Genomic DNA, 17,512 nt, shown 5'->3' with positions numbered 1-17,512 from the left:
ATTTATTAAATTCTCATTAATATAACTAGACCTTTGTATATTATTGTACTTAATTGATTTCGATAAATTAAAAAGAAAAAAAAATCAGTTTCGCAAAAAAAAGTCACTATAGAAAGCATTATTGATCATTTAGATTTTTGGTTAAAGAAAATGTCGTTAAAAATAAAGAAGTACTCACAATCGTTACTGTTTGTTTTCAAAAGCAATTTGTTTTTAGTTTTCTACCTTCACTTCCAAGTAAAAAATCAGGACATTAAGTTCTCAAGACTCTCTAACAATAAACTGACACATAATTGCTTAACAATTTCTAAAAGGACTTAGCTTATCATCGAATCTTAAGTTTATTACATACATATTAAGAAAACAATTAAATTTTCTATTTTACTTTTCATTAATATACTATTTCATTTGATATAAATAATTAATAAGCTAAAAGTTAGGGGTAAAACTGAAAATTTGATTCATAAAGTTTGCATCAAGTAAAAAAAATGGAGGGAATATGTATCTTAATTTAATTTTAATTTTAATTGTGTTAATATTAAAACGTTCTGTTAAGATATTTTAAAGCATCATCAGTGGAGATGATCTTATAATTGGTCGGTCTTTAATTGATCAAAGAAGAGAAATTTGGATTCCATGTCACGAAAAAATAATTTGATTTTTCTATTTATGAATAGGGTATTTAAAAATTCTACAGAATGAGATAATGAATAGAGATACTATGCTGATCTTGTACTATGCTGACAAAAAAAAAGAGATAATGAATAGAGTAATAACATTGTTGTTTGGTTATATATATTAAGGTGCAAGCCTATGAGGGTCCCGAGGGAAGAGGGATGTTTTACGGATGTTGTCCAGTCCACAAAAGAGCATGACCACTCGCTCCAGCCCCATTCCGAATCCACCATGTGGAGGTGCACCGTATCTGTCAACCATGCATGTTGCTTAGTGAACAACTATGATAATCAATTTCTAGGATCTCTTAAATACTACTATATAATGGTCCGGGTTTGAAATTTTACCTGAATGAATCGATGTATGTAGATATTGTCTCAACATTAATGCCACATTCTCTTGCACGTTTCTCCAACATTTCTGTGTCATGGATACGTTGTCCTCCTGATATGATCTCCTCGCCTAGTACAAATTTAGTAAACATAATTGGTGGGAAGAAACGTAAGGTAAAGAAACAAGCAGGAAAATATAACTGAAAAAAGATGTACCTCTCAAGAAGACATCAAAGGATTTGCTGTAACGAGGATCATCTTCACAGGGCATTGTGTAGAATGGCCTAACCGCAAGTGGAAAAGCGATACAGTATGTAAAAGTCTGTGTTGTACCTATATTGAAAACAAGAGCATCATATATAGTGTTAGAGCAAGTTTGCAATTGCGATACACAAAATTTAAGCATATCTATGAAAAAAAAGTGGTGGATTAATTACTTTTCCCGAATGAGCTGGCCAAGATTTTTCTCAGATTCTGTGTTTAAATCTCCAAAAGGATCAATCTCCACACCAGCTTCCTGTCAACACATTACGATTACCAAATTTTATTTATAGTCCATTCGCATAACTCCTTCAAGTATAGGTTAGATGCAAAAGAAAAGTCAATGATCATACCTTGAGTATTTGAATCCCTTCTTCAAACGTTAACCTCAATGTTTTTTCATGAAACTGCATTTTAGTGCCAATTATCAGAATTCAATAAAATACAAAAACTCAGTTTCTAAATATTCATTAAATTGCTCATATTGTTACCTTCAAAGGTTCAAATGGGTATTGCTTTCTGACAGTTTCCAGTTCTTTAGAGAACATCTCGTTTATCTTAGTGAATGTAGGCAGAAATAAGTGGTCCACCAGGTCCATTAACTGCAGAAACAGCAGTGATAGCGTATAAGGTAATTGAAATTGAGAGGAAATGATATTATACATATATCTATAAGAGCACAAACTTACTTCGGTATAGTCTCTTTGAATCCCCATCTCCACATCAACACCAGTGAATTCACACAGGTGTCTATGACTGAACGAGTCTTCTGCCCTGAAAACAGGACCAATCACAAAGACGCGTGGAAAGTCACCACATATTGCCATCTGCTTATAAAGCTGAGGAGATTGAGCCAGACAAGCAGGCTTCCCTTTGTAGTCAAATTTAAATACAGCAGAACCTCCTTCACTACTACCACCCAATATTCTCGGTGTGTTGATATCAATAAAACCTTTGGATGATAGCAACTCCGCGAACGTCTACAAAAATAGTTAGAGCTATGTTTTAGCTAAACAGCATAGAACATATCTAGAGTACTAGACTAATACTTTACCTACAAAACTAGCATTACAAATGATAAATCATGTTGCATAACAAAATCTTTTTGCAGAGATCAAGAGCTTACATATTTAAAACGGCAAGTTAAGGTGAATATAGCGTGATTAGCTGGTGTTCGGAGGTCAAGCACCCTATTATTCAAACGGGTGTCCTGAAGGATACGAACATATCGTTTGCCGCGCCCGGTCGTACACTTAGCCGCATCCTGTAATAATCACGGAAACAACCAGCTCTTACTAAGATATAAAAACACTATTTATCAGAATTCACAACACCTATTGTAGTGCAAGTTCCAACAAATCTTAAAACATCATTCTATCTACCTTTTCGGATTTTTCGATATCCGCTTCACTTCTAGCAGCATCCTCCGGAATGAGTGGTAACTTTGGCAAGGATCTGCTGAGGCAGAACACTTTTCTCACTTGAATTTCAACCTGCAATTATAACACAGAGTTAATGTCTTTTTTTATGTCACATTAATAGATCAAAACGAATTCGAAGGTGAAGAAAAAGAAAGCAACCTGCTGCTGTGTGGCTCCGGTCACGGGAACCTTGGGGAAAGAGACAACACCAATAACCTCAACAACGGATTCATCACTCAGATCTTTGAGAAAATTAATCATGTTGGCGCCTACTTTGGTCTCCTCCGATTTTTTAGCCACGCATTGCACCGTGATTCCACTTTGCCTCAAGATCACAAACATTCCTTTGTTAGAGGTTGAGCGAACAGTGTGCACTCGGCCTCTGATCAGAACCTCTGATCCCACCATCTCTCCAACCAAATCGCTAACGTCGGTCCACTCCTTTCCTTCAACAGCCTCTCTCCACGTTTGTGCTTTCGAATCCGGTGACCCGCTAAGAATCACGTCGCCGTAGTTACTTGAGTACTCGTCATCTTCGAGAGACGTTGAAGTTGCGTTACGGGAGGCTTCTTCTTCTTCTTCTTGTTCCTTCTTGCGGCGCAACTTCTCTAGCTTCGCCGCTTCTTTCTTTGCTGCTTTCTTGCTCATCTTCTCTCCAGATTCCTCCTGTGGCGGAGTCGTCTCTGGCTCCGAACTCTCCTTCTCTGTTTTCCTCTGCCTCTCCTTGGTGATAGCGGCTGTAACAGCAGTGACGATCTCCTTCTCCGCCGTGTCTTTCATCAGAAAGTTGCTCTTTTGCGCAATAAAGTCAAGGAGTTCCTCCAGAGTCCCTAGTGGATTTGAAGGATCAAAACTTGTTGCGAACGGCAACGTCGAGGGTTTCTCTTCTTCCATCTCGGAGATTGTCGTCAATGGTTTGCTTTTAGGGTTTTGCGGTAGTCAGTGATTAAATTCAGAATCGTTGTCAATAGGGGAAGTTTTTATAATCTTTGTGGAGAAGAAACAGAGCATAAAACCCTTTTAAACTCGTATTAGGTTAGGGCTCTGATTTCTAATTTCCTTATTCTTTTTTTTTTGTGTAGTTGATATAATTTTGTAATAATCCACGTAATTTCCTTATTCAAGTTTGATTTCCTATATATCATTCAATTTTAATATGGAAAATTGCTACTATTAAATTAAGATTAATAAGTTGAAACCAGAATCCCTAGATCTGAAAAGAAAAAGAAAAATTTTTGGAGCCCTAGCGCAGCCGCTCTTGTCAACTTTGATCACCATGGAAGGATCTGCTGGCATCAGAAGAGGTCTGAGATCGCTGGATTTGAACGCCCGTGTTGTTGTTGCAGACCCTCCGAAACCCAAACCCATACCCCGGACGACGATATCGGTGGAGGGATATGACACGAGGCTCCGTGAGAGTATGCTCTCAAGCTCGCGCTGACGAAACACTTCTCTTCATGCGGAAGGGTCGGACATATTTATGTTCCCAGAGACTATAAAAAGGGTATCCTTAAGAGTGTTGCCTACATGTGCTTGGTCGGAGAAGGTGCCGAAGAAAAGGCATTGGAACTCAATGGAACTGACGTGGGAGGATGGACTGCAATCGTTAAGGCTGCACCGTTGCAGAAAGAATACATGGATCCTCCTTGTGCTGCTAACCAAGCAAAAATACATCGGGTCCTCGTTACCGGGTATGACACTTCGCTTCCTGAGATTGATCTCCAGATGGCGCTGTGTGATCATTTCTCTTCATGTGGAGAGGTCTGGCAAGTTCTGGTTCTCCCTGGCATTCCAGCTGAAGCTATAATATATCTTAGGGGAAAAAGTTGTGTAGTAGACAAGGCGCTTAATCTAAATGGATGTAACATGGGAGGAATGAATCTTGTAGGTAAACGTAATCAGCCGCAACCGGGAGACATAGTAATAAAAAGAAAGCGTCTCTGCACTACTACTGGCTATGTGCTCCCAAGTGTCTTACTCAGGGCGTCCGAGGATGACAAGAAGAAGTTGGAGTTGGAGATGGAGATGGAGATGAATGAGAAGAAGAAGAAGAAGATGAAGATTAAGCTGACCAAGTTGGACAAGGAGATTCAGGTGCATAGGGAGAATAAGGTGAAGTTTGATATGGAGAGGAAGAGGAGGCTAGAGATGGAGAATCTTGAGATGGCTCTCTCTAATTAGGAGAAGACGAACCACCTCTCTTTATTATATGTATTTTATTACCTTTGTTTTAGTAAGTTAAAAAGTAAGGTAAGTAATAAGCTCATCTGCGTTTCGTTTATGCACGTATATGTATGATATGTCCGTTCTCTGTGTCTTAAAAAGATAATGTTAGCTCAATGTATTATCGTCATCTGCTTTCGCTAAAATAAAAAATTATAATAAAAATAAAAAATTAATTAATAAGTTTGTTTTACTTAGTTGTTTTAACGTGTAAATTCACAAACGAAATCAGATCGGTTCATCTGGAGATAAACCTAATTAATAAACCAGAAAATGTTTAAAGTTTATTGTGTAACTAATTATGTTGATCACTTTACTAAAATACATTTTATTTAAAGTTATCATCATATTTAAAGTTACACAATAAAATTTCAAACTATTCTACCAAAAAAAAAAAACTTTCAAACTAAATTCAAAATTTTTTCTCCAAATTAATAATAAAAAATATTAGGTTTTTTCTAATCGGTTCGATTAATATTCTTAGGGGGTATTCAAATGGGATTTTGGAGGATTTAATGGGATTTAAGAGATTTTGGATTTTGATAGTTTTAAGGATATTTTGATGGATTTGTTAGGTTTTCAATTTTTTAAAAGGAAAAGTAGTTTGTGATTTGGTTAGATTTTAAAGGAATATATTAGATGATTTTAAGAGATTTATATGACGAGAATGACATTGCAGGATGCAGGTCTTCAGAAACCTCCAGAGATACTTTCATACCCTCAACAACTTGGTAATAATAATAATCTTGACAAATCTCCTCAGCTTGGCTCGCATCTTCTTACAGTTCTTTGTTTGCTATATATATTGTTATTAGTGATCACAGACACTGGACTTATTTGGTCATGTTACAGTACCACGGGACGAGAAGGAAGTCTTATACGTATGTCCTTCATGCCACATAGGAACATGTTTTGACTATTTATTTTTCAGAAAACAAATCTTTCAAAATAACATCTTCTAAGGTGTGATTTTTTTAATTGGATTTCTAATGTAAAAATGTATTCAAAGTCTCCTATTATCTGTGTTTTTACTTTCTATTAAGAAAAAGTTAAATTTTGAATAACAGTTGATTCTATATGATTTTTATATATTATTGATTGAATAACAAGATACTGTGAGTAATTTTTAAATGATTTTATAGAAATTCCAAATTGAACAACATTGGATTTGGGAAGTAATTTAAAAATCATAAATTGAACAACATATGATTTTAATAGAAACCCAACATCTTTCAAAATCCTCATTTGAATACCCTCTCTTAGACACCCTAGTTTTGATATAGAAATTTAAATATTAAGGACAATTGACCAGAAAATCTTAAAGCATTTTTTTTTTTTTTTTTTTAGTTTTTGACTTCTAAATATAAGTTAGAAAACTAACCAATTTTTCTCTCGAATATTATTTATTGACTTTAGTTGGAAAAAAAATAAAAGAAAAGTTGATTAGAAAGGCTATAATGGTCATCTTCAACGATGGGTCCAAAAATATCATATGCAAAAATACACACATACATTATAATATAAAATAATATATATATATACACATACATATACACACACATGATACACACCAGACCAATCTCCATAGTTTCTTCTTCTCCTGTTTCACTGTTTGTCCAAAACCCAACCCCATATCTTTACAACCTCTCTCTAGATAAATGTTTACATACATATCCAACCATATCAACTCTTTTAATCTCTTCAGTAACCCATATGTGCCTTTTTTTAATTCAAATCTCCTCTACCCAATTTATCAAATCCACCTCACAAAAGAAATGAACCAAATCATAAACACAATACAATAAAGGAAGAACCTTTATTTGTTTACTTGGTCAGCATTTCAATGCCTGCTCTTCTGCAACTTCCAAAAGGGTACAAAAAGTTAAAAAGAAATAAAAGTTTTTATTTTTTTTTTTCTCAATTCTTTCTTTCTCTTTTCCATCTTGAATCACTACTAATCCTAGTTTTTTTCTCTGGTGCTTGTCTGGTTGTCTCATAGACAGACTTCTCTCACAAAAAGAAAAGAAATAAAAAGGAAAATCCAAATTTTTAATTTTTTTTTGTTCAATTTCGATTTTTGTTGTTAATGGGCACCCAAGATCAATCAATTATGTGGTGGCTTCTTTGGGGTTTCTTTAAGTCTTTTGGTCAGAGTGATGGTTTCATATACAAAGGAATAAGACTACCACCACCATTAAACCTAATCCCTTTGCCCTTTCTCTCTTCCTTCTTCTCATCTCTCTCTCTCTTTTATCTTTCTTCTTCTCTTTCTCGCTTGCTTGGTGTCTTTTCCAATATGTGATTCCCAGATTTCACTGAACAGATCCGATGAACTCCTCTGCTGGCAATGCCCGACTAACCCTTATGGAGGTTTTGGAGTTGGAAAAGGTAATTGATTTTTCTAGGGTTTTGAATTTGAAAATTTTCTGGGTTTCTTATTTGTTTTGATTTCCTCTGGATCTGCTGATCTTGGTGATCTGATGCTTTGTCATTAATTTGGGTTTGGAATTTGTTTTTAAAAAGTTTTGAAATTTGCTTCTCTTTTGTTGTTGTTGTTGTTCTCTCAGGACTTGGAAGTCAAAAGAAGGAAACTGGAGATGGTGAAACAAAAACGATCGTCTCTCAAGGCAGAAGTTAGGTAATAATTATAATCTCTGATCTTCTTCATATGAATTTACGTGTTTTTGTACATTCATTGGCTTATTGAGTGTTTGATGGAATGAAACGGTAGGTTCTTGAGACGTAGATACCAACACTTGAAGCAAGACCAAACTCTTGTAACATCTCCAAAGTTATTGAGATTGTCAGAATCTGGTGGTGAGAGAAAGAAGCACTCTAGTCTGAGAGCATCTGTCCCTTGTTTTGATTTGAAACAGAAGGATACAATTTGCAATGAGAATGAAGCATTGGCTAAGAATGCAAGTCGTGACTTGGAAAAGAAGCTAAAAAGGAGCAGAGGAAAGGATACTTTGACTTCACTTCCTGACCTTAACGGAGAGGGAAACACTTCTGTCACCAACAAAGTCCCGGGCTTTGACCTTAACCAGATCTCGGTATAGCCAAAACAACTCTTGTTATTTTTAGTGTCTTCCTTTTTTGTTAGAGTCTTGAGAACTTACTGACTGTTATTTGTGGGTTTTGTTTGCGTTTTGGTTGCAGAGAGAAGAAGATGAGCGGGAAGTGAATGGTGAGAATATGGTCGCGGAAGCAATGAAGAATGCAATGCTTGATAACAGAGTCAGTGATCTACATGACAACAAGAGAAAGTTACCGATTTGCGGAGATGTGGAGAAAGAGTTACATAGAGCAGTGAAGAGGAAGGTTACATGGCAAGATCCAGTGGCTTTAACTTTAAGTGTTTAAGGTTCTTAATATGTAAAGTAGGATTTGATATAATAATATAGGATTTGATATATTGATATAACTCAATGTGCACATATGCTTTACAAGTATATATAGATTATTATAAGGTTTGGTTTGATCCATATGCCCAACATAGGAAAACATATGAACAACTCTTGTCATAAGTGACAACTCTTGTCAGAATTGCATGTGTTGTTGGCTGTTCTTACACATTCTCTTCATCGAAGTCATTAGCCATGATTAACTTCAAAGCTCAATTGATTCGGTTGAATATTTAAACTGGGAAGGTTACTGATGACCCCAATAGCTAAAAATTGAAAAGCTCTGTTTTGTAGGAGTAAGCTGAAAAAGTCTCAACATTTTTGTTTTCAACAACTCTATAAAGTATTAAGTCTAAACATTTGAAGTTTATTCGTGTACTCACACGACGAAAACGTCCATTTCAATCTAATGGAAGGCAACGACGGCCAAGGAAAGGTGGAGATGGGTTCAGGACTCTGTCCTGACTGGTCTGAGATGACTCGGGAATGCCTTCTCGACATCTTCTCACGGCTGAGCCATGAAGAGAGATGGATCGGACCGATGCTGGTCAGCAAGAGCTGGATGAACGCATGCTTTGATCCATCACTCAACACCATTTTCGATCTCGAAACTCGGTTTTTATCGTTCCCGGAGTCGATCAACTGGTGGACTCCAGAGTTTGAGGATAACGTCGATTCCTTTTTACGATCTGTTGTTGATCGGAGCCAAGGTGGTCTCACAGAGATTCGTGTCAGGCACTGTACAGATCGCTCTCTTTCTTACGCCGCTCAGAGGTACGCATCATTGCGTAATATTTGGTTTCAACTATGTTTGGGAACTCTTTTCCAAATTACGTTTTGTTGTAATCTCGTCGTTCCTAATCGTTTACATGTCAATATGTTCCATTTGCATTGCTTTGCAGGTGCCCTAAACTTGAGGTACTTTGTATCAAGAGCTGCCCAAATGTTACAGATGCATCAATGGAGAAGATAGCCTTAAACTGTCTAAACCTTAAAGAACTTGATATAAGCTACTCTTACGGTATAACTCACGAGTCTTTCATAATGTTGGGGAGAAACTGCCAAAATCTGAAGATTCTCAAACGGAATTTGTTGCCCCGGCTAGGTCCTAACCTGCCTACAATTGTCGCTCCACTAGACTATCTGGCTACGTTTCCTAGATACGGCAATATTGAGGCTAAAATAATTGGGAGATACATGCCACAGCTCATGCATTTGGAGATTCAATACTCCACTTTGACTGCTAGAGGTCTTGACTCGATTTGTAATGGATGTTCGAATCTAGAGTACCTAGACGTAAGCGGATGTATATCCTTGAACAAAAGGGATATAACCACATGTACCTCAAGCTTGAAGAATTTGAAGGAGATCTATAAGCCGGACTTCGATCCTTCCATTGCTATTGTACACCTTCTAAGACCAGGTAATCCAAGAGAAGAATGAATGGTGATGGAGCTCTGTTTCGTCTGTAACATATTTACTTTGTTGTTATCTATCTATGTGTTTGAATACTTAAAACAGTGTGAAACTGAAACCCCTTCTCCTTTGCCTTGTCTTTAAATTCCCCATTTTTATTTTGTGTGTGTGTGTAAACATTACAATACCTTTGTAGTACATTATGGTCGTCTTTGCTTTGAATTTTAGTGTCAAGTGAATACACATTTGAGGAAAAATGGACCAATTTGATGATTACAGAATTCGCATGTGTTGTTTGGCTCTTCTTACTCATTCTCTTCATCGAAGTCGGGAAGCAAAAACGTTTGGCTCAAACACCAAACCGACAGAACATTAGCCATGATTATCTTCAAAGCTCGAATATTAAAACTGGAAAGGTTTACTGATGACCCAATAACGAAAACAAAAAAGCTAAAATTGAAAAGCTCTGTTTTGTAGGAGTAAGATGAAAAAGTCTTCAACATTTTTGTTTCCGTCAACTCTATAAAGTCTAAACACTTATTCGTGTACTCAAACCACGAAACGTTTTTCAATCTAATGGAAGTCAACGACGGCCAAGGAAAGGTGGAGATGGGTTCAGGACTCTGTCCTGACTGGTCTGAGATGACTCGGGAATGTCTTCTCGACATCTTCTCACGGCTGAGCCAGGAAGAAAGATGGATCGGACCGATGCTGGTCAGCAAGAGCTGGATGAACGCATGCTTTGATCCATCACTCAACACCATCTTCGATCTCGAAACTCGGTTTTTATCGTTCCCGGAGTCGATCAACTGGTGGACTCCAGAGTTTGAGGATAAAATCGATTTCTTTTTCCAATCTGTTGTTGATCGGAGCCAAGGTGGTCTCAAAGAGATTAAGATCAGACACTGTACAGATCGCTCTCTATCTTACGCCGCTCAGAGGTACGCATCACTAGCGTGACTTGCTTTGCTTTGATTCCATGAAGGTTGCTTAGCTCATAATTCTTATACTACTTATATCATTTGAAGGTGTCCTAAACTTGAGGTACTTTGGATTAAGAGCTGTCCAAATGTTACAGATGCATCGATGATGAACATAGCCTCCAACTGTCGAAACCTTAAAGAAGTTGATATAAGCTACTCTTATGGTTTATCTCACGATTCTTTGACAATGTTGGGGAGGAACTGCAAGAATCTCAAAACTCTTAAACGGAATCAATATCCCCGGCTTAATACCCACATGCCTACAATTATCGCGCCACTAGACTATCTGGCTCGATACTCCAAATACGGGAATGCGGAGGCGGAGATTATTGCGAGACACATGCCTCAGTTCAAGCACTTGGAGTTTCGATACTCCACATTGACTGCTCAAGGTCTTGCCTCGGTTTGTGAAGGTTGTAAGGATCTAGAGTACATGAACTTATACGGGTGTATATACTTGAGAAGCGAGGAGATAACTACGTGTACCTCGAGCTTGAACAATTTGAAGGAGATCAATAAGCCTAATTTCATGTTCCCTATGGCTATTTTACGCATGTCAAGACCGGGGAATCCCAGAGACGAATGAACTGGTGATTGGTTTATCAAGACACGTACTTACATTTTGATCAACTTGTTGATCGGTTTAAATACTCTACTTCCTCTATGGCATATCCACTTTGTTCTTTATCTATCTTTGTATACTTAAAACAGTGTGAAAACCCTTCTTTCTTTGTACCTTTGTAGTGTACATTATGCTCGTCTTTGCTTAAGGTCTGGATTTTAGTGTCGAGTGAATACACATTTGAGGATAAATGGGCTAAATTAATTGTAGTTATTCAACGAAGAATACTAACTTACGTGTTCATCGTTAGTAGCTTTATAGCTTGCCATCTAAGCAACACCAGCATCCACTAATTAATCAGTATCTTAATATCGGTACGACGATGTTTAAAGCACAATCCGGTCCCAGATCTAACTGAAGACAGACCTTTCTACGTACGTCCACATAACGTGATCCTTGAACCATATTAGGGGCGAGTCAGAGTAATAATATAATCCAAAATGTGTGATCTGGTGTGTTGTTAAGTTGAGAAAGAAAATATCTAAAGGAAGTGGGGGCAAGGTAAGGTAAAATAACAAAATACGAGATGTCGGCAAGTAACATAGACCGTACGATATAAATACCGATAAAACGAACGGTGCAGATCTCGTAGCGCCAAAAATAAAAGCCGTGGATTGCTCTTAACTGGATCTCTGTGCCGACTACTTTAAGTCTTTTAGTGTTTGGTCTTCTCCACTACTTCATTTTAAGGCCACATCCGAGTTTCTTCTTCTCATCATCTAAGAAAAAATGGCGAGCAACATGGAAGTTTTCTGCGAGATCTTAATCGCAATCCTTCTTCCACCTCTTGGAGTTTGCCTCAAGCGTGGATGTTGCACTGTAAGTTCTCTTAAGAGATCGTCAATTGGAAAACCGAATCTTGAATCTTGAAATTTTAGTTTTTTAAAAATACTGACTCTGATTCTCTTTGTTTTTGCAGTTGGAGTTCTTGATTTGCTTGGTGCTGACAATCTTAGGATACATCCCAGGGATAATCTATGCACTTTACGTGATCGTGTTTCAAAACCGTGAAGGCAATCATGAACTCGGAGCTCCACTCAACTCAGCTTGATTACTCCTTTTTTGGTTCATTTACTTGGATCAATATGTTGTTGTAACTGTTTACTTATTCTCATGTACCCTAATAAGTTGCTTTGTAAGTTTATGTATTGAGGATATGTGAACATTGTGTATTTTTGGTTATATATTTATATAACTTGTCGTTCGCTCCTGCAAATAAGGTTACTACTAACTCTGCTAGTGCTAACTGCTAATGTATCAGATTCTTTGCCAAGATTTGTACTGCCGGAGTTTTAAATTTTCTGAATTGAGTTTGTTTCATTCTTAGGTTGTATTCATCATATAGAGTAGTTATAATCTCATTTTTCGTGTGATGATTTCAACATTATGGGTATAAGATGCTGGAGAAAAAATAGATTTTATTTTTGTAGGCTACTTTTAGCAAGTGGTTGACACATATTCTTAGCTATACGACACAGTATGATTAATCTACTACGCTTACGGTCCCGGATTGAACTAAAATAGACGTGCCTTTTACTAGGCCCGTTTAGTCACGTGGACGAGTCAGAGACCAAAAAAAATATCTAATAATGATCTGATGTGTTAAGTTGCACCATAAAGTACGTGTTCGTTGTTAGTAACCCACGAGATGTAAATTTGAAGCCGTACGATTTAAATATCGATAAAAGTGTACGGTGCAGATCTCGTGATTGACTTCGTAGCGGTAACAAAGTAAACAAAAACGTGGCTTGCTCTCGATTGGTACTATGTGACAGCAAGTCTTCTGTTCCGTGTTTTGTCTCTTGTCAAAGTCTTCTTCTCCATTAAAGAAGATTAAAAAAAAAATCTAAGAGCTTTCTTCTTCTCTCATCTCTGAAAAAAAAAATGCCGAGCAACTGTGAGATTCTCTGCGAGATCTTAATCGCCGTCCTTCTTCCGCCTCTCGGAGTTTGCCTCAGGAAGGGCTGCTGCACTGTAAGTTTCTCTCTCTCTATCAGATTATATGGCCGGTTTAGTTGGTTTAGTTATCTGGTTTAATTTAACCATGTATAGCTACAGTATATATACGTTGTACAACTCACATTGGATCTCGAACTCGTCAATATGAAGCTTCTCTGGATTGGATCAATTTACATTTGATTTTGGTGGTTTCCTGAAAGCTTATTATACACTAATTTGTTGTAGGTGGAGTTCTTGATTTGCTTGGTGCTGACTATCTTAGGCTACGTCCCTGGGATAATTTATGCGGTTTACGTGATTGTGTTTCAGAACCGTGAAGAGTACTTTGATGAATACAGACGCCCTCTCTACTCCGCTTGATGTCTCTGTATCTGTTTGTTTCTTGATACTGTTGCTTTAAGTTGTTGTACCAATAAGTTGCTTTTGCGTTACTCATGTATTGAAAGAGTTTGAAAACATTGTGTGTTATCAAAAAAAAGATTGGTGAGTCCTTTTGGTGTAATGCAAGATTGAAGGTAAACATTATATATTGTTGGCTTCTGTGAGTTGTTTATCCTTAGGTTGGAATGCTTGATACAGTATGTTATCTCTAAGAATCATTCATACAATATGGAATCCCTCTAGGCTTTCCTTCTCTTGGCTTATACAGTTATACTCCAAGTGACTTTTGTATATATCTATCGCCATATGATGGTAGTAGGTTGGGTTTTGTTAGAAACGGTAGATTTGTGTTACTTTGCAGGATTGAATGATCTCCTAACTTGTTTTGTACCATGAGGTTAAGCTTCCATGTATCTTTCCTTTAGCTTGACAGTGTTTAATGAATAGATTGGTTTCAGATAGCGGAATTCATAGTCGAGTTACCGGACGATTCAGCAAGAATGAATTTTACTAGGTGATGTAATTTTAGCCAGCTGTTTCTGATTCCTCAGTAAAAATGCTCTGTTCTTACTTCTTACTATGCACCTTAGATTACTTGGAATCGTATGAAACAGTTCAAATTTTTGCATCCAAATCATTATGCACATTTCATACTATAGGCAGGATATCAGAACACTACATGTCCTTCTACCTTGTGAAATATCCAAACTTGCTTTGTACCATGAGGTTGATGTATGTGGAGGAGATTAAGATGCCAAAGTTTATTCTCTTGTGTCTAATCGTTCTTTTAGCATGACAGGATTTAATGAAATGATTGGTTTCAGATTGTGGAATTCATACTCACTGATTCAGCATGACTGATTTACAACTCAGAAACAGAACAAAGACATCTACTAGGTAATGTGATTTTTTTTAGTCAGCTGTTTCTGATTCCTCACTAAAGATGCTCTGTTCTTACTTCTTACTATGCACCTTTGATTACTTAGATTTGTATGGAACAGTTCAAAGTTGTCTTCAGTTTCCAATCTTTGCATCAAAAACATTATGCACATTGGAATATAAAACCCTTATATCTGATAAGACATTAAGATCTTACATTCTAATATGTTACGTATTAGTAGAAGAAAAGGTGGGCTAGAGATGCAATTGTTGCATGAAATAGTGCAAGTAAAGTAGATTTGGTCTTGGAGGCCATGGATCTGTTCTTCTTTCCTTTAGGTATGTTCATATCACCTCCATAAACACCTCTTGCCCTGGTCGTCTGCGAAATTTCCTGAGCTCCCTTGGTATCAGTTACTCTAACGACTGGTCTCTCTGCAACCAACCCAAAAAAAAAAGAGTTAACTAAAACATATTATATAGTTTTTGGAGGTTTGTTAACAAACATTGAACAAGCTAATTGCCTTTTTGGACCGCATAGATTGTTTTGTCTGAACAGCATTGAAGTTCTTCAGCAAAAGCAAAGGCGATGAAGCAGATGCTAATAATGAGCAACAACTCTCGGTTGTATCTTTTCATGGCGGATGATAATGGAAGCTTATGCTGGAGAATATTGATTCTTTCGATATTGTATGGAAATGATAATGAGTAAGTTAGTCACTGAGTATCTGAATATATAGGACTGTCTCTCTCTCTCTCTCAGTACGAACATTTTTTGAGTGTGGAAAGAACCTTACGATAGAAGATTACAACTCAGAAACAGAACAAAGATTGAAGAATCTGATGGGGAAAAGAAAGAAAAAACAGCCATTGTCGGGTAAAAACAGCCATTGTCCCACACCTGACCTGTTTCTTTCACTTTTCATATTTTCTCCAAATCAATGGAGATAACAATAACAAAATGTTTCTTTGATTCCTCTTCCACTCCAAGAAAGAAATAAAAAAGAATTGATTCTGTTTTGGTTTTGAATGGAGAGGAGCAATGAACAGTATCTCATTTGTTCTGGCTAACTCATTCACTTGTGTTCGTTCTAAAATAAAATGTCGTCTTACATATTATCAGAATTAATTATGTGACTTATGCATAGTACAAACAGTAAAAATAAAAGAGAGTAAATCTCGTTAAGGAAAAAGCTAGAATGTTGAATGTTGTACAATTATATCTTGTAATGAAGATAAACCATAACTGAAAATATTTATGGGAAATATATAAACAAAAGTTTTAATTAAATAAATATATAGATAGATACGTGTATATTATTTGTAATTCCGATTCCATTTAGAACTATGTTTGAGGTTTATTTTTTTACTATATAAAGCGGCAAAATCTTTCTCTCTCTCTCATTCAGAAACTAAACAATCATGATCATCACAAAGGAAAGAATGATGGAGAAAACGAACAAGGTTCGATGGGGAGAGATGGAGGAGGACGATGAGAAGCTTGATTTCTTGCTTCCGCCGAAGCAAGTTATCGGGCCTGACAAGAATGGGTTAAAGAAACTTATATATTATAAGTTTACGGAAGAGAACAAGATGGCCAAGGTTACACACCATACGTGTCCGCAAGGTTATCGTCAGGACATGTGTCCGCATGGGAGCTAGGTCTAAACGGATCGCGGAGAGGCGCACCTGGGCTAAGTTCGGCGATGCAGTTCATGATGATGATACCGGTGCTAGCCGCCTCACTATGGTTTCAACGGAGGAGATTCTTTTGGAACGTCCCAAGGCTTTGTCTGGTATGTTTTCTTTCTTCGGATATCTACTGTTTTTGCTTAAGTTTTTGCATATAGCTAGGGTTTATATCTGTATCAACTGAAAACGATAACTTGTTACTTACGTTTAGGGTTTTGACCAAACTACTTTGTTTAGGTTTTGTATATGACGTTTACGGCTTTGGTAGGGTTATATTAATTGTTTCGTTTAAGCTTGTGCTTATCTATGTATGTGTTCTAAGATCTGTGGGGTTTATATCTGATCAACTAAAGACGAATTTGTTTTATTAGCAGTTAACTTGCTACTGAAGTTATGTATTAGTCACCAAAATATTAGTCCTATCCGAGTTTTAAGTTGCTTGTAAACAAATATCTTGGTTCTACTGTTAGGTAATCATGATTTTCTTTTGATATTTCAGGTACCAAAGCGGAAGAAACAAAGGCATCACCAGAGTTGGGTACATCTGGTGCGGTCCTTATGATCTGCAGGAACTGTGGCAAGAAAGGTCAGCACTGGACAGCGAGATGCCCTGAAAATAACCATTCCTCTATAGATCAAACAGAAGCATCTAAGTGGACTGCGCCAGCTCTCACAGGGAAGGCTGCTTCCTATGTTCCACCAAGCATGAGAGAAGGTGCAGAAAGAAGCAATGCTGTGTCAGACTCAGAAACGAGGAGAAGGAACAACGAGAACTCTGTACGTGTGAATAACTTGTCTGAAGACGCGCGTGAACCAGATTTGATGGATTTGTTCCGTTCGTTTGGTGATGTGAGTCGAGTCCATGTGGCCTTGGACAAGAAGACTGGAACGAGCAGAGGCTTCGGTTTTGTCAACTTTGTGAGTAGAGAAGACGCGCAGCGAGCAATTAACAAATTGAATGGTTATGGTTATGATAACCTTATTATAAGTGTCGAATGGGCTACTCCTAGACCCACTAACTAGATATTTTGTCAGTTCCCTTCGCGGTTTTTTTTGGTTAAAAATTGACTTATTCTTGTGTTTTTAGCTTCTCTTGAAATTTAACATGTATATTTCTCTTCTATTTTATTTATTTGTTTAATTTGCATAAATTGTTTGATACCTCTCCATATCACACAATTAACATTTGTTTACTCTTTCTTTTCATAAACGTGGTTAACCACTTCAAACTCCCTGCTTGAAAATTTGATTTTTAAACATATTT

The 17,512-nt window shown here is 37.0% G+C and overlaps 5 protein-coding genes and 3 pseudogenes across 5 annotated transcripts; 7 read left to right on the top strand and 1 right to left on the bottom strand.

The window, feature by feature from the left end:
• On the bottom strand, positions 799–3,583 carry LOC104730247 (annotated as a pseudogene).
• On the top strand, positions 3,966–4,870 carry LOC104733051 (annotated as a pseudogene).
• LOC104730246 lies at positions 6,487–8,395 on the top strand. Its single transcript, XM_010449390.2, has 4 exons — positions 6,487–7,300; positions 7,480–7,550; positions 7,644–7,965; positions 8,072–8,395. The coding sequence occupies exons 1-4, from the start codon at positions 7,241–7,243 to the stop codon at positions 8,273–8,275; spliced, it is 657 nt and encodes a 218-aa protein (XP_010447692.1). The 5' UTR covers positions 6,487–7,240; the 3' UTR covers positions 8,276–8,395.
• LOC104730244 (putative F-box/LRR-repeat protein 19) lies at positions 8,726–9,759 on the top strand. The gene is made up of 2 exons (XM_010449387.1): positions 8,726–9,090; positions 9,219–9,759. The coding sequence occupies exons 1-2, from the start codon at positions 8,726–8,728 to the stop codon at positions 9,757–9,759; spliced, it is 906 nt and encodes a 301-aa protein (XP_010447689.1).
• Positions 10,192–11,485, top strand: LOC104730245 (putative F-box/LRR-repeat protein 19). The gene is made up of 2 exons (XM_010449389.2): positions 10,192–10,673; positions 10,761–11,485. The coding sequence occupies exons 1-2, from the start codon at positions 10,309–10,311 to the stop codon at positions 11,299–11,301; spliced, it is 906 nt and encodes a 301-aa protein (XP_010447691.1). The 5' UTR covers positions 10,192–10,308; the 3' UTR covers positions 11,302–11,485.
• Positions 11,958–12,568, top strand: LOC109127871 (UPF0057 membrane protein At4g30650). The gene is made up of 2 exons (XM_019233347.1): positions 11,958–12,156; positions 12,257–12,568. Exons 1-2 carry the CDS (start codon positions 12,067–12,069, stop codon positions 12,386–12,388), a joined length of 222 nt encoding a protein of 73 aa, XP_019088892.1. The 5' UTR covers positions 11,958–12,066; the 3' UTR covers positions 12,389–12,568.
• LOC104730243 (UPF0057 membrane protein At4g30660-like) lies at positions 13,139–13,841 on the top strand. Its single transcript, XM_010449385.2, has 2 exons — positions 13,139–13,311; positions 13,522–13,841. Exons 1-2 carry the CDS (start codon positions 13,222–13,224, stop codon positions 13,654–13,656), a joined length of 225 nt encoding a protein of 74 aa, XP_010447687.1. The 5' UTR covers positions 13,139–13,221; the 3' UTR covers positions 13,657–13,841.
• LOC104730240 lies at positions 15,980–17,305 on the top strand (annotated as a pseudogene).

Source organism: Camelina sativa, chromosome 12 (genome assembly GCF_000633955.1).
Source record: "Camelina sativa cultivar DH55 chromosome 12, Cs, whole genome shotgun sequence".
NCBI lineage: Eukaryota > Viridiplantae > Streptophyta > Magnoliopsida > Brassicales > Brassicaceae > Camelina > Camelina sativa.
This window is presented reverse-complemented; position numbering and strand designations above follow the sequence as displayed.

What these genes read in the sequence shown, in the direction of transcription:
- LOC104730244 (XM_010449387.1), top strand. Translation starts at nt 8,726, where the DNA reads ATGGAAGGCAACGACGGCCAAGGAAAGGTGGAGATGGGTTCAGGACTC. An exon ending in CTTTCTTACGCCGCTCAGAG is followed by an intron (nt 9,091 to 9,218) that starts GTACGCATCATT and finishes ATTGCTTTGCAG; the next exon opens with GTGCCCTAAACTTGAGGTAC.
- LOC104730243 (XM_010449385.2), top strand. Translation starts at nt 13,222, where the DNA reads ATGCCGAGCAACTGTGAGATTCTCTGCGAGATCTTAATCGCCGTCCTT. An exon ending in TCAGGAAGGGCTGCTGCACT is followed by an intron (nt 13,312 to 13,521) that starts GTAAGTTTCTCT and finishes AATTTGTTGTAG; the next exon opens with GTGGAGTTCTTGATTTGCTT.
- LOC104730245 (XM_010449389.2), top strand. Translation starts at nt 10,309, where the DNA reads ATGGAAGTCAACGACGGCCAAGGAAAGGTGGAGATGGGTTCAGGACTC. An exon ending in CTATCTTACGCCGCTCAGAG is followed by an intron (nt 10,674 to 10,760) that starts GTACGCATCACT and finishes TATCATTTGAAG; the next exon opens with GTGTCCTAAACTTGAGGTAC.
- LOC104730246 (XM_010449390.2), top strand. Translation starts at nt 7,241, where the DNA reads ATGAACTCCTCTGCTGGCAATGCCCGACTAACCCTTATGGAGGTTTTG. An exon ending in TCTCTCAAGGCAGAAGTTAG is followed by an intron (nt 7,551 to 7,643) that starts GTAATAATTATA and finishes ATGAAACGGTAG; the next exon opens with GTTCTTGAGACGTAGATACC. An exon ending in TTGACCTTAACCAGATCTCG is followed by an intron (nt 7,966 to 8,071) that starts GTATAGCCAAAA and finishes TTTTGGTTGCAG; the next exon opens with AGAGAAGAAGATGAGCGGGA.
- LOC109127871 (XM_019233347.1), top strand. Translation starts at nt 12,067, where the DNA reads ATGGCGAGCAACATGGAAGTTTTCTGCGAGATCTTAATCGCAATCCTT. An exon ending in TCAAGCGTGGATGTTGCACT is followed by an intron (nt 12,157 to 12,256) that starts GTAAGTTCTCTT and finishes TTGTTTTTGCAG; the next exon opens with TTGGAGTTCTTGATTTGCTT.